The sequence below is a fragment of the Zootoca vivipara genome, chromosome 15 (genome assembly GCF_965207765.1).
Source record: "Zootoca vivipara chromosome 15, rZooViv2.hap1.1, whole genome shotgun sequence".
Taxonomy (NCBI): domain Eukaryota; kingdom Metazoa; phylum Chordata; class Lepidosauria; order Squamata; family Lacertidae; genus Zootoca; species Zootoca vivipara.
Genome location: NC_142598.1, coordinates 33742438 through 33755396, shown reverse-complemented (window position 1 = coordinate 33755396; position 12959 = coordinate 33742438). Strand labels below are relative to the sequence as shown.

The 12959-nt window shown below is 41.5% G+C and overlaps 1 protein-coding gene across 5 annotated transcripts in view; it reads right to left on the bottom strand.

Annotated features, from left to right (window-relative positions):
* PTPRD (protein tyrosine phosphatase receptor type D) overlaps positions 1-12959 on the bottom strand; it is a 370596-nt gene that overhangs the window by 116208 nt on the left and 241429 nt on the right. For 3 of the 5 annotated variants that reach the window (XM_088659060.1, XM_060268731.2, XM_060268732.2), the window contains 5 exons: positions 12405-12522; positions 9265-9852; positions 8788-8888; positions 7797-8056; positions 127-220 (listed from right to left, as the gene is read on the bottom strand). In XM_088659060.1, coding sequence (XP_088515186.1) covers positions 127-220; positions 7797-8056; positions 8788-8888; positions 9265-9852; positions 12405-12522 — 1161 coding nt within the window. The remainder of the gene's footprint in view (positions 1-126; positions 221-7796; positions 8057-8787; positions 8889-9264; positions 9853-12404; positions 12523-12959) is intronic. The other 2 variants (XM_035140525.3, XM_035140530.3) reach the window with 1 other exon arrangement.

Genomic DNA, 12959 nt, shown 5'->3' with positions numbered 1-12959 from the left:
AAGATTTTTTCCCCCCAAAAAAGTCAAATTTGCTGACATGGGTACATTAATTGGACACAATCATTAAGGCTGCTTCTATCACAAGCAATTTTACAGGAAAAAAGAGCTAAAATAAGCACATGGTACCTCGTCTAATTCCATTTCGTCTGGGCTCTCTCGTGGTTTCATGAATTTTCCATCAGACTTCTTTATCAAAGGCACAATGACAATATAGTAACCTCTGCAAAGAAAACAAAACATAAAATGAGGCCTGCATAAAGGGAACAGTGTGTTTATATTACTTCTGTTTAAATGGTGCTCCCATGTGGAGTAATCTGTAAGAAAATCCTTTTTACTCTCCAGTAGAACCATCTCTGGGCATGAAAACTTCTCATCATCTGAAATGAATTGATATAACATGCAGATTTCCGGCATAAAGTTAATTCACAATTCTATGGGTTTAATCCCTTGAGCAGGGTTTCACTCTAACAGAAGGGAAGAAGGGTTTTTTTAAAAACCAATTCTCCTGAGAAATAGGGGACCTCCTGAAGTGTTGTAAGAAAGAATTGACTGGTTAAATTGCCTCCCCTCCTACCTCAAGGAGACAGTAGTCAGTGAGAGCTTCTTCCACCAGCAGAAGTAATTTCATTTGTGGAAAGGTGGATCTGGATCCAACCATACACATATCAAATTAATTTATCCAAAATATCAAATTAATTCAGAATTCTATATATATTATCCAAATATATAAAAGGCTCCACTCCACAGTTCTCTGATAAATGCAATAGAACTATTCATGAAATATCACCATGATTTTAGAAGATACATTTAATTGATGCTCTTAAATACTATGAATGTAGCCAAATAAATGAGATTCCAGTAAAAGTGCAGGGAACTCAAAGGTGTTATGTTCAAAGGGAAATTCACTTAAATAAAATATTACTCGCATGAACCTTTAATTTAGGGTGCAATCCTATGCACAGTTACTTGGAAGTAAATCCCACTGAAGTCATAGACCCTTGCTTCTGAGTAGACATGCATAGGATTGCACTGTTCAATATTTTAAGGTTTACAAAACAGTTTAAAGCAGACGGCATTTGTGAACTCCGAACACTGCAAAAATTAGACATGTGCTATCATACCGTTGGCCCTTTTTCAAACTTAGCTGGATGACAAGGACAGCAATTAAAGGAATGAAATACATTTAAAAAGACCTAAATAGGATTTGTTCTTTTACTCACTATCAGTGTAGGGATTGAAACTATGGATTACCAACCAAAACACCAGTCTATTCCAGTAATAATTACAACAAATTTGGATTAGAAAAAGGGAACGTCTCCAGGTCAGTTTTTTTTCTGATGCTTACTTTCTGAAGTATCAAGGCTGCAATCTTATACCCACTTATCCAGGATTAAGCCTCACCAAACATGCCAGGGTTTACTTCTGAGAAGACATGCATAGGATTGAATTGTGAGTGTTGCTGCTGAATTTTTCAAATGAATCGAATCGAATCTGGAGGCAAAAGGGCTTTGATGGAATTTAAAGGGGACCTGCAGATTTGTATTTTGTACTAATGTGCTCACAACATAGAGAGTGGTATAGAAATTTATTAAATAAAATAAATAAATACCCATAGCGGCCTAGAAGAATTCTACATCACCACGTAGCATGAACTCTGAGGACTCTCCTGGGGAGAAATGGGGTCCTCTGCTGCTGGCCTCAATTTTAACTGGGGCTGCCAGCAATGGCCAGCATTTTACTCCAGAATGCTCACCAGAGAGCCGCAATGCATTATGTTACAGCCTGGAACATGTTCTGGAACATTATAGAACTTTAAAGTGGGTGGATCAGGTCCGGATTTAGGTTTGATGAGTCCCTAAGCTACTGAAGGTAATGGGGCCCTTTATATGTCCAGCTGTCCTTTGTCAACAACAAATTGTTGCTGTTTTTTTGCGTTGAATATATGCTATATGGTAATTTATGGACCTAACAGGTAGCTAAAGCCACTTGCACATGTAGAATGTTGGCACCCTATATACAGAAATGAGCAAATCAGTGATATTTTAGGGAGCAAGCTAGGGGGAGAGGCCCATTACTTACATCATAGGAGCCTACACAACACACAAACACTGTTGCTGTATGTAAGTTTTACTTTATTAGTTATTTTATCTTATATTTTGGAAATGTACATCCAGTTTCCCCACCCCCCTTAAAATTATTTTGGGGCCCCCAAGAGAGTGGGGCCCCGAGCTATAGTTTGTTTAGTTTATACATAAATCCGACACTGGTGGAAACATGGATCGTCCTCAATCTTTGCACGACCCAATATGAAAAGAAAAAAAAGTGGCCCCCAAATACATCCATTTTAATGCTGGCTATATTATGAACCTATTTTGTCCAAAGTAAAAGGAGCATGGTTTTAGGAAACAATGTTAAGCTATTGTCAAATGCAGGCAGCACAAATGTTTACATGTAGGTGGAACCATGGGGTCACGAAGAGTCGGACATGACTAAACGACTAAACAACAACATGAGAAAAAGGGAGGTGTCCACGCTTCAGTAGACTGTGTCTTCACTACTTAAAAAGCAGCTTGAAGAAGAAAAACCACTTTGGATATGCTTTGATATGCACTTTAATAGCTTTCTCCTTCTAAAAAGTATCTCATATCCATTATCTTTCTTCACCCCATATCAGCAGTTAACGTAGGTGCATGAGAATTTTCGTTTCTTGGCAATGACTCGCTACAACCTGTTTTCAAACACCGCAGCAATTCACCTAATGGAACCGAAGCACTTGCAAAATCAATACACATAGGTAGCCAGGTCAGATTACGAAACTTTATCATTTTTCATCCTAGAAGTCATTAAGATTGCTTGCAACCTCTGCTCAGGCATTCCACACAGAGTAGACAAAGTTGTAAGTACAGGTTTAAATTACACATAAAAAAACCCGTGATGGCTTTTTAAGAGAAGCTTGGGAATTTAGTATACATTCCAACCATTTGCCTCCTTTATCCTAAAACTCAGCTTCAGAAAATGTCTCCTGGATCATGCAAAGATCTGCCCTCATAATGTGGCCAATAAATATTGCAAAGTGCTGACTTGACTGTTTAATGTTCTCAGTAATGCCGTTTTCAATTAGATAAGAAAATTGGGACTTGAAAACTAAAAGTAACACACTCTAAATAAAGCAGTACACACACTGATTTGGCTCTAGCCAAAATATCAACAAGTTAATAGATCTGACATTTACCATAGCTCTGATGTTCATATGCAAAGTCGACTATTAAGTGCAAACATTTCCTCATCTGAAATTAGTTACTGGTAGCTGCTTTCTACAGTGATTCAAATAGTTGCCATTGCAACTATCTTGTTTCTGCTTTCCAGTTTTCCCAAATTCAAAACTAGAGGGGAAAGTTCTTATATCTGTTGTCCTACATTTGATACGGAGATACAATGTTGTTCAGGCCTTGCAGATACAATAGTCTGGATTCAGAAGGCCTGGATTTTAAAACCCCATCGTTTCACAGGATAGCTTTAGCCAATTAATCTCCTCTCAGGCTCAGCTCTCTACTATAATAATTGAACAATGCACTAGCAGAAGTGCCAGAATGGCTCTGTAAATCAATTCATGAAGTCCCAAGCTTACTACCTCCCTGGCCCATCCAGGTAAATTGCAATGCTGCAGCAGTTCTGCCCCACTGTGAATTACTCTTGCAAATCACCCCCACATCCATACTTTTCACAGATTGTTAGTCAAAGGAGGACATCGGGCAGGGGTAAAGGAAGGAAGGAAGAAAAAGGTTTTATTCAGCTTTTAAGAGAGCAGAAAGCTGTTGTGTGTAGACCGTTAAGATGGATGCATATTGCTGGCTTAAATCCCTAAAGAAATTACTTGGCATTACATCCACTTGTGCAGCCCACCAAAGGATATTAATTCTATTTACAGAAACTGTTTTGCGCACTGGTAATAGTATCTATTGTCCACCTGTGAAATGAACCTATTGTGCCAAATGTTATTTTTTAATAAACTCCCTTAACACAACTGGAGACCCGTAGAGCATTCAGAAACACCGGTAGCTCATTCTAGACAGACAAAGGCATGTTCAGTTCACTGTTGTAAATCAAAATGTGACCCGATTCCTTTAAATATATATATAGGGTAAAAATGGGAATGGTAAATTTCCTGAACAAAATTAAAAAGAAGCATCTGTTGTTGAACAAACAAGAGGTCATTTTTTTAAAAAGCCTAACTGATTTCTTCCTTAACTTCTATATTTGGTCAGCATTCAGCAAACCTAAGGAGCAGGCAAAGAGCTTTTTTATTTCTGATCTGAGATTGTGTGTGTGTGAAAAGAAAAAGAGTAGTGAGTTCTGTGTGTCAACATATCTGGTACAGTGGTACATCTGATACAGCATGTACAGTGGTACCTTGGTTTACAAACTTAATCTGTTCCAGAAGTCCGTTCTTAAACCAAAGCATTCTTAAACCAAGGCGTGCTTTCCTACAGCAGCAGGGGACTCAATTTACAAATGGAACACACTCAACAGGAAGCGGAACATGTTCTTATTCCAAGGCAAAGTTCACAAACCAAAACACCTACTTCCGGGTTTGCAGCGTTCTTAATCCAAGTTGTTCATAAACTAAGCTGTTCTTAAACCAGGGTACCACTGTGCATGCAAGAATGTGCATATGTGGTGAATGTGTGCACACATATACATTGACTGTGCTCAAGGCTGGCATGTGGTCCTCAGTTTGGTGGCTGACTGTCAATGTAGCCCTCAGTCAGCCCTGGGTTAGCGAATAACTCAGAAAACCATCCTTCATAGTCATGATCATGGGAATGCAGAAGGGGGAATTAGGAACCCAAATAACCCAGGAAGAAATCGTGAAAAGGAATTGTATAATAATAATAATATTTATTATCTGTACCCCGCCCATCTGGCTGGGTTTCCCCAGCCATACTGGGTGGTTTCCAACAAAAAAAATAAAATACATTAAAATCTCACACATTAAAAACGTCCCTGAAAAGATATGCCCTGTCAGCTTTCTTGGCTGCCAACTAGGCCCCAATGTTGGGGGGGCATTTAAAGCAAGGTGAATGTATTATGTCTCAATTACCTTATTGTTCATTTCTCATTGCCACTCTGACATTCATCATCAGAGCATTGCCTAAAGACAATTCCTTCTAACGAAAAACAAGTACCATATTTTTCCATGTACTGTATAACACGCCCCCATGTATAAGACTTTCAATCATGCATTTCAGTACCTATATATATATATAATTATATAAAACAAGAGTAGACATTAACTAGCAGTCTGTAAGAAATGGGACCATTTCTTACAGACTGCTAGTTAATGTTTACTCTTGTTTTGTTTCAAGCATTCCGTTTTCAGAATATCTCACACATGCATTGCCATTCTCTCTGGGTCAGCCAGAGAAAAGATAGCTGGTTAGGCCTAGCATCCATACCTTGGATAGCTTAGCTGTATTCATGGTCAACCCTTAAAGCTGAACTCCAAGGAAAAAATCTTTTAAAAAATTAGTTGATTTTTATCCACCCTGGCTCCTATGGATATTTCTATAATTAAGTTTCTGCCTTTAAAATCATAATAAAGGAACTGCAGCCCAGGTCCTTCCTCTTTGGATCTTTGAGCCTACGTCAAATGTCATCTTTTCCCTCCCTGCTTGCCACCCTGCAAGAAAAGAGATGCTAGGAGTCAAGTCTGCCCAGAGTCAGGACAGACAGCTGTGCATTTGCCATTAACCAACATAGCTTCCTGAGAGCTCACCTTTAGAAAAAGCTGAGTTTACTCGGTGGTAATAGATGTTCAGGTGCATTTCTTATTTATCACCTTAGATATTGTGGCTAATCCCTTGTGAGCCACAGCACAAATTCAGCCCTGCTTCCAACATTTCCACAACTTATGAAAAAGGTTATTGTCTTCTCCGCAGATGCTAGCTACTCCTGTTTGTTGTCGTATTTCTATACGCTGACCCTTTCTGGTAATTACTTTTCTCCATAAATCATTCTGATGCTTTCCGTCTTCAGGCTTCCTTTTCTATTCTTTTCTACAAACTTTATCTTTACTTAGTTTAATAGCAATGGCTTCATCTTCCACACTTTAATCCTGTTAACACTCCAATGTAATATATTTTCATATTGCCTCATCCTGAATTCCTCAATTAGCAATAAAGAGAGGATCTTCCATTTACAAAGCTCATGGTATAAAATGTCACCTGAGAAAATCCAGGCTGTATCCCCAACAATATTTAACAACCTGCTCATTTTCCTCCCCATTTCCTTCGTCACACACATGGGAGTCTTATAGGAAGCAAGAATCACTGCGAACAGAGCAATAACACTTATTGATTGTACTGTGTTTCACGCTTTCCTAGCAACTCTTTATTGTCCATCGTTTTGAATCCCTATTGGCGCTTTGCTGTCAAGTCTTTAGTACTATCTTTGTTGTTTAATCTGCACAGAACCATTTAAGAAGCCTTGTAAACCATGTTCCAGGACTGTGAACAGAACACATAGCTGCCAAATTCATTTATTATGGGATCACTTTTTAGAGTTAAATCACAATGTGCTATTTTTGGAAATAAAAAAAAATCTGTTTTCTAAGCAATGTCTGTGATAAAAAGGTTTAAAAGGGAAGGCAAAGTAAACTGCCATTGCCCTATTAATTTGCACACGATGGGATTGGACTGCTAAACATAACTGACCCATCTTATGGTTTTGTCTTACAGTGTTTTAGCCAACCAAAGTTCCAGAGTTTATGTCTTTACTAGGACTAGAGCCACTTTGAGCAGTTCAATAAATGTGCAAAGGAAGTGCACGTCCCATTACGACTTCATTTATACTTCTGCTGTAGCCGACTAAGAACATACATCTCCCAGTGGAAGACAGAGCACAATCACTCCATCTTTGCACATGTGATCAAGCAGCATTATTCAAAGTAGCAGCAAAATCAACTCTGTGGGTACATCTTTTTACTAAGGCTGTTTTGTTGATAGGCTGCTGCTGGGAGAAAAAATTGGGACTGTGAAGTGCTATTTTTCTAGAAAAAGAGGTGCCAGTGGAAAGAGGAATGGCATGTAGATTATCTTCTCTCAACTCTTAAGGAATATGTTCATAATCTTTTCAGGTTTCCTCTACATCAGGCACGTCCAACAGGTAGATCATGATCACTAGCTCCGCCCAAAAAGCTCAACAACGTTGGCCCCTCCTAAGAAAAGCTCAGCATTTTTGCCCTGCACCCCTTAAAAATGGGCTTTCCTCCTCCCTAAAAAAGCTCAACAACTTGAACCCCCCCAAAAGGGGGGTAGATAACTGGCAGTTTTTAACTGTGAGTAGATTGCAGTTTCTTGGGAGTTGGCCACCCCTGCTCTACATTTACAAATATTTAGTAAATATTTAGGGAGCCGGCGTACAGCTTCCAGGTCATGTGGCCAGCATGACAAAGCTGCTTCTGGCGAACCAGAGCAGCGCCCGGAAACGCCGTTTACCTTCCTGCTTGGAGCGATACCTATTTATCTACTTGCACTTTGACGTGCTTTCGAACTGCTAGGAGGGCAGGAGCAGGGACCGAGCAACGGGAGCTCACCCCGTGGCGGGGATTCAAACCGCCGACCTTCTGATCGGCAAGCCCTAGGCTCAGTGGTTTAACCCACAGCGCCACCTGGATCCCATTCTGATAGGTTGACCTAAAACATGCAGTTCAAGGCTGCAACTACAGCAGCTCATGGTTTTAATGCAGTGAATCCAGTAAGTAATAAAGTACGAATGGCTTTTGACGTTTAACTCACTTTATAGTTTTGTTTGCAGGAACATCTGGTAGCTTCACTGTTACCATTCCGTCGACATTGGTCTTATCAATGAAGAGTGGTTGGGTTCGCAGTACATCTGGCGCTGTTTTTGCTGTTACCCTGTGCTGAAGACCTCCAGCGCTATTGCCTCTATTGGTCAGGACAAATGAATATGATGTCTCAGGCTTCAGGTTGGTGATAAGTTTCTGAGTGGCTCGGCCATCTACCTCAACTGCCATTTTCCCATCATCGTACAGGATCTAAATTAATGATATAATAATAATTTATTATTTATACCCCGTCCATCTGGCTGGGTTTCCCCAGCCACTCTGGGCGGCCTCCAACAGTACAGCATCAAACATTAAAAACTTCCCTAAACAGGGCCACCTTCAGTTGTCTTCTAAAAGTAAAATAGTTGCTTATTGCCTTGACATCTGCTGGGAGGGCATTCCACAGGGCGGGTGCCACTACTGAGAAGGCCCTCTGTCTGGTTCCCTGTAACTTGGCTTCTCATAGCGAGGGAACCGCCAGAAGGCCCTCGGTGCTGGATTTCAGTGGAGGGGGTGGAGACGCTCCTTCAGGTATACAGGACCGAGGCCGATTAGGGCTTTAAAGGACAGTACTAACACTTTGAATTGTGCTTGAAAATGTACTGGGAGCCAGTGTAGATCTCTCAGGACCGGTGTTATGTGGTCCCGGCGGCCATTCCCAGTCACTAGTCTAGCTGCCGCATTCTGGATTAATTAAGTGAGGGTTTTCATTTTTGTTAGCAACTTGTTCAGTAATTAAGGGAAAAAAGAATAAACCACATCAGCTGCATTTTACTGCTTTTGATCCAGCAATACTCAGGAAGATCGTAACGTTCTGTTTATCTTCTCTTGTCTGTAAGTATATGCCACAACTACCGCATGTATGATTCTTCAGAATTGCCTGAAAACTTCAGTTATTTGGGGGGACCTTAAAATAATGATTCCCAGCAGAAACAACTTACTTTGAAAGGCAGAGCAGAGTTGTAATTCTCTGGTATCTCCCAAGAGAGCAATACCGATGTCTTCATCACTGCTTTGACATGAAAATTTTTTGCAAACACTGCTGGAAAAGGAAAAAAAAAGCAATGTATTTAAAGTACATCTTGACCTCGGGATCCCATCCCATTTCCGACACTAAACACACTCAACAATTCTCCTACCTGCTTTTAAAAACCATATCCCATTCTTACAAATGGCAACTCAAAACGTTCTATTTCTCTTACCTGCAATTATTGCGTAGGTGTGAGCCAGACTTGCCTGATATAGGATAACTGAATACTAATGAATCCAAAACACGTAAGTTTCACATACTTTACCTCTGGTGTTAGTTGAAACTATTTATACGGTGGTTTGGTCAGTTTTAGTAACAGCTTCAAAAATATCGATATCCAAAGACCGAAATTCCTTTAAAAGAAAAGTCATAAGCAGACAAATCCTACCTTGATCCACAGGTAGTGTCCTGAACTGGACACTGGGACTATATGGACCAGGCCCTTTGCTTGTGTGTGCACGTATTTTTACATCATATGTGGTATCTGGTTTTAAGCCTGAAAGCGTCATAGGAATATCGGCAGGAACAACAGACATCTCCGTTTGGTGATGTGCCACATTGATATCCCTGTACTGCAGAGTGTATTTGGTGATAATACCATTTCTTTCCGATAGGACGGGCGGTTGCCAAGATAGCTGGACTGAAGTTGAAGTGGCACTTTCCGAGCGAAGGTTTTGAGGGAATCCGCTTGGCAGATCTTCTGGAATGGAAATTTCCTTTACCATCTCCTCCCCAAAGCCCACTTTATTTCTAGCTGAAAGCCTGAAGACATACGAAGTCCCCTTGTGAATATCTGTAGCGGTGTAGTGGTCGTCCTTGTCTGTGAAATCCCGCGTCGTAAAGGCATCTATGTCTTTGCGGCCAAACCTCAGGCGGTAGCCCTGCAGAGGACCGTATGTGTCAACAGGCGGGTGCCACTGAATTAGAGCTGTACTCATTTGGGTGTGGCTAATTACAAGCCGAGGTTTTCCTGGAACTGCAACACAAGGTGGCGTTAGCAAGCAAAGCGGGCGAATGAATCATTTCTAACAAACTTTATTCATGTATCTTGGAAAAAGTTATGTATGTGACGGACACACCATTTCCTCCTGTTCATCAAGTATTCATTCAGACACCACAACAAACTTAGGCACTTTGTCCTTCCTACCTCCTCTCCCTAGCTTCTAACTGGAGGGCTGGGGGAGATAAGAAGAGTGTATATTTCTACGAAGCCTAGTGACAGAATAGCTTTTACACACTGGGACATAGTTTCTAAGTGATTAATGGAAACAAGCTAAAACGAATCCCAGAAAACTCACATGTTGAGAAGGGGTGTACTTCAGCATACAGTTGGTCCAATGTTAAAGTTTAGCATCTCTAGGGGGAGCTGGAAAATATTTGTGTCTGAAACCTTTAAGAGATGCTGCCTTGGTGTAAGGTCAGAGTCATTATATGTTCGTTTGCTACATTACTATGATCTAATCCGATGGCAAATCTGCCCATTTCAGATCTCTGGGCATATATATTGTATAGTAAATTGCTTTTACTATTGTGGCAGCTATCCGGTTTAGGACAATTTAAAAAACACACACATTGATCTGTTTTGCCTAAATATATATAGCCACGTGATGTGAGACTTACTATTATTTCTTTGTGGCAGAAATAATAAATTGAAGATGACTCACATGCATTGTAAATCACTTGGTAAAATAAAAAGCAGATTAGAACATTTTGTCATATATCAGGCTTATTATAGTGGCTAGAATCCAGCAATAGGTCAACAAGTGATTAGGAAGTTCTTCTGAACAGGGACCACTGAAATTGAGTTGCACAACAGTACCACAATTGTGTTTTTAATTATGAATTTTGGAAGTAGCCTCACATTTCTGGAAAAGCTAATGACAGGAAGTTCAATTATCGTTGCTGTGAATGACAACATCACAATCTATATATTTAAAATAAAATAAATCCATCTACAGGAATTCCTTCTGCCCAGTGCTCAGCTTTTTCTGGCCCCACTTTTTTTTTTTTTAAAAAAAAACACCTTTGTTCATCCAAAAGCTACACTCTCCATCCTCATTGGGGTCTTGTCACCAGTTTTATCTATTTGGTAAAATTGTTTTAGTATTTCAAATGTTCTATACACTTAGGCCTACTGGGGGCGTAGCCTGGGGGGCAGGGGGGCATAGCCCCAGGGGCATGAATCAGGTGCCCACATGCAGGCAACTGCAGTGTGGCGGTAGAGGGACTCAGGAGAGGTGGCAACTGCTTCACTCACGATATACCGCCAGGTGAAGTAGATATCACGCTCTAGCCCTCACACCAATACAATATCAATACATCACCCAGGCCTATTCTACATCTGCCAAGGGCTGCGGCGCTGGCTGGGGCCCCACCCCATAGGAGGCTCAGTGTGCCCCCCCCCATTTTTCTCCGGTGGAGTCGCTCCATCATTGAGGGCTGGGCTGGCACCCTCCTGTTAAGATTCCTACTCCGTGTTTGCAGTCATGAGATTGTTGTCCAGGGATCAAAACTAAGGGGATGGCAAGAGAGAGGGGAAGAGAGAGGGAAGGAAGGAGGGAGGGAGGGAAGAGAGAGAAGGAAGGAAAGAAGGAAGGAAGGAAGGAAGGAAGGAAGGAAGGAAGGAGAGAGAGAGAGAGAGAGAAGGGAGGGAAGGAGGGAGAGAGAGAGAGAGAGAGGGAAAAAAGGAAGAAAGAAAGGGGGGGAGGAAGGATGGAAGGAAGGAAGGATGGAGCTCCCGTCCACACACACCCCAGCTCAGGCTGCTCCTCCCCCCTCCCATGTTCCTGTCGCTGGCTGCAGCCGTGGAGGGGGCGGAAACAGCCCGATTTCCATAACCCACAGCGACTTTTCCCCTTCAGTTTTCGGAGGGAAAAAGTGTGGGTTATGGTCCGTAAAATACGGTATTTTATTATATTTTTGCTTCTGGGGGGCAGCTGCCCCCCTGCCCCTCGCTGGGTACGCCCATGTTGTTGTCTATCACATGATGGTGTATGTTTTCATTCCACAGTGTGGGAAGTGACGGAGACAGGATGTTTTGTATTACTGTGTTCCGTGAAGTAGGACTATTGTCCTTTGTTCTTTCTCTCTTTGCTGTCTGATGAGAAAGAGGAAGGAGCTAAGTCAGAATGCTCCGAGTGTATTATATGTAAATAAACGTAGATTAGCCAAAATGCTGTGCTACTGAGGTCTGCTACGCAAACTGCCAGTACTCTGCGGATCCCTAAGTGTGCTGATGCCTCTTGGTACCAGTTGCTGAAGAAAGCTTTTGAAGCTCCCGAACGATCAACCAGGAGGGAGAGAACTTGCCATTTGGGCATGTGTCTTTACCTGGGTCCTACACGAGAGTAGGACGATCCTAATACCTCCAAGCTTGGTGCACACACCTGCCCTGGGCACCAGAAACTGCTGCTACACCACTGAGGTATGCCATAGCCACCTCCCCAAACATTTTGAGTTTCAATTCGGAAAGCATCAAAGCACAAACTGCTGGTTGCAAGGAAATGAAAGGAATCTCAGTCTATTTACCTGCACCAGTAGTGGACACCAGTCTGGGTTTGCTTCGTGCTCCATCTCCTTTGGTCGTATAGGCCGTCACAGTGAGAGAATAGGTTGTCTCGGGCTGCAAACCTGCTATTATCATTTCCTAAAATGAAGTAAAACAAAAACCAGAATGTGCATTTAAACATATGCACTACTAAATCAAGATAGTTTTGCCTTGCAATTAGTTGCAACATATAACATTCAGCGCACATGGCTTTCGTGCTACCTGCAGCGATGGCAAGCTTTTGGTCGGACCAGAATAGTGGGTGAGGCCTTGCAATGCAACTGTATTTCACGTGTGTCAGCAATAAGCGTGAAGGCATTTCTGAGCAGCATGCCCCAAGTCGTTTTGTCAAGCAAAAGGCCAAAGGCTGAGTGCTGTTAACTGTACTAATGGAGGGGGGGGGGAATCCTTTTGAAATTCACTCTGTGTAGAGTCTTATTCCTAGTGTAGTACAAATAAAGCGGGGAATGAGAATCAATTTGATTAAAGAATTTACTAGCCATTATTTAAAAAGTTGTGCTATCACTGGCTGTATA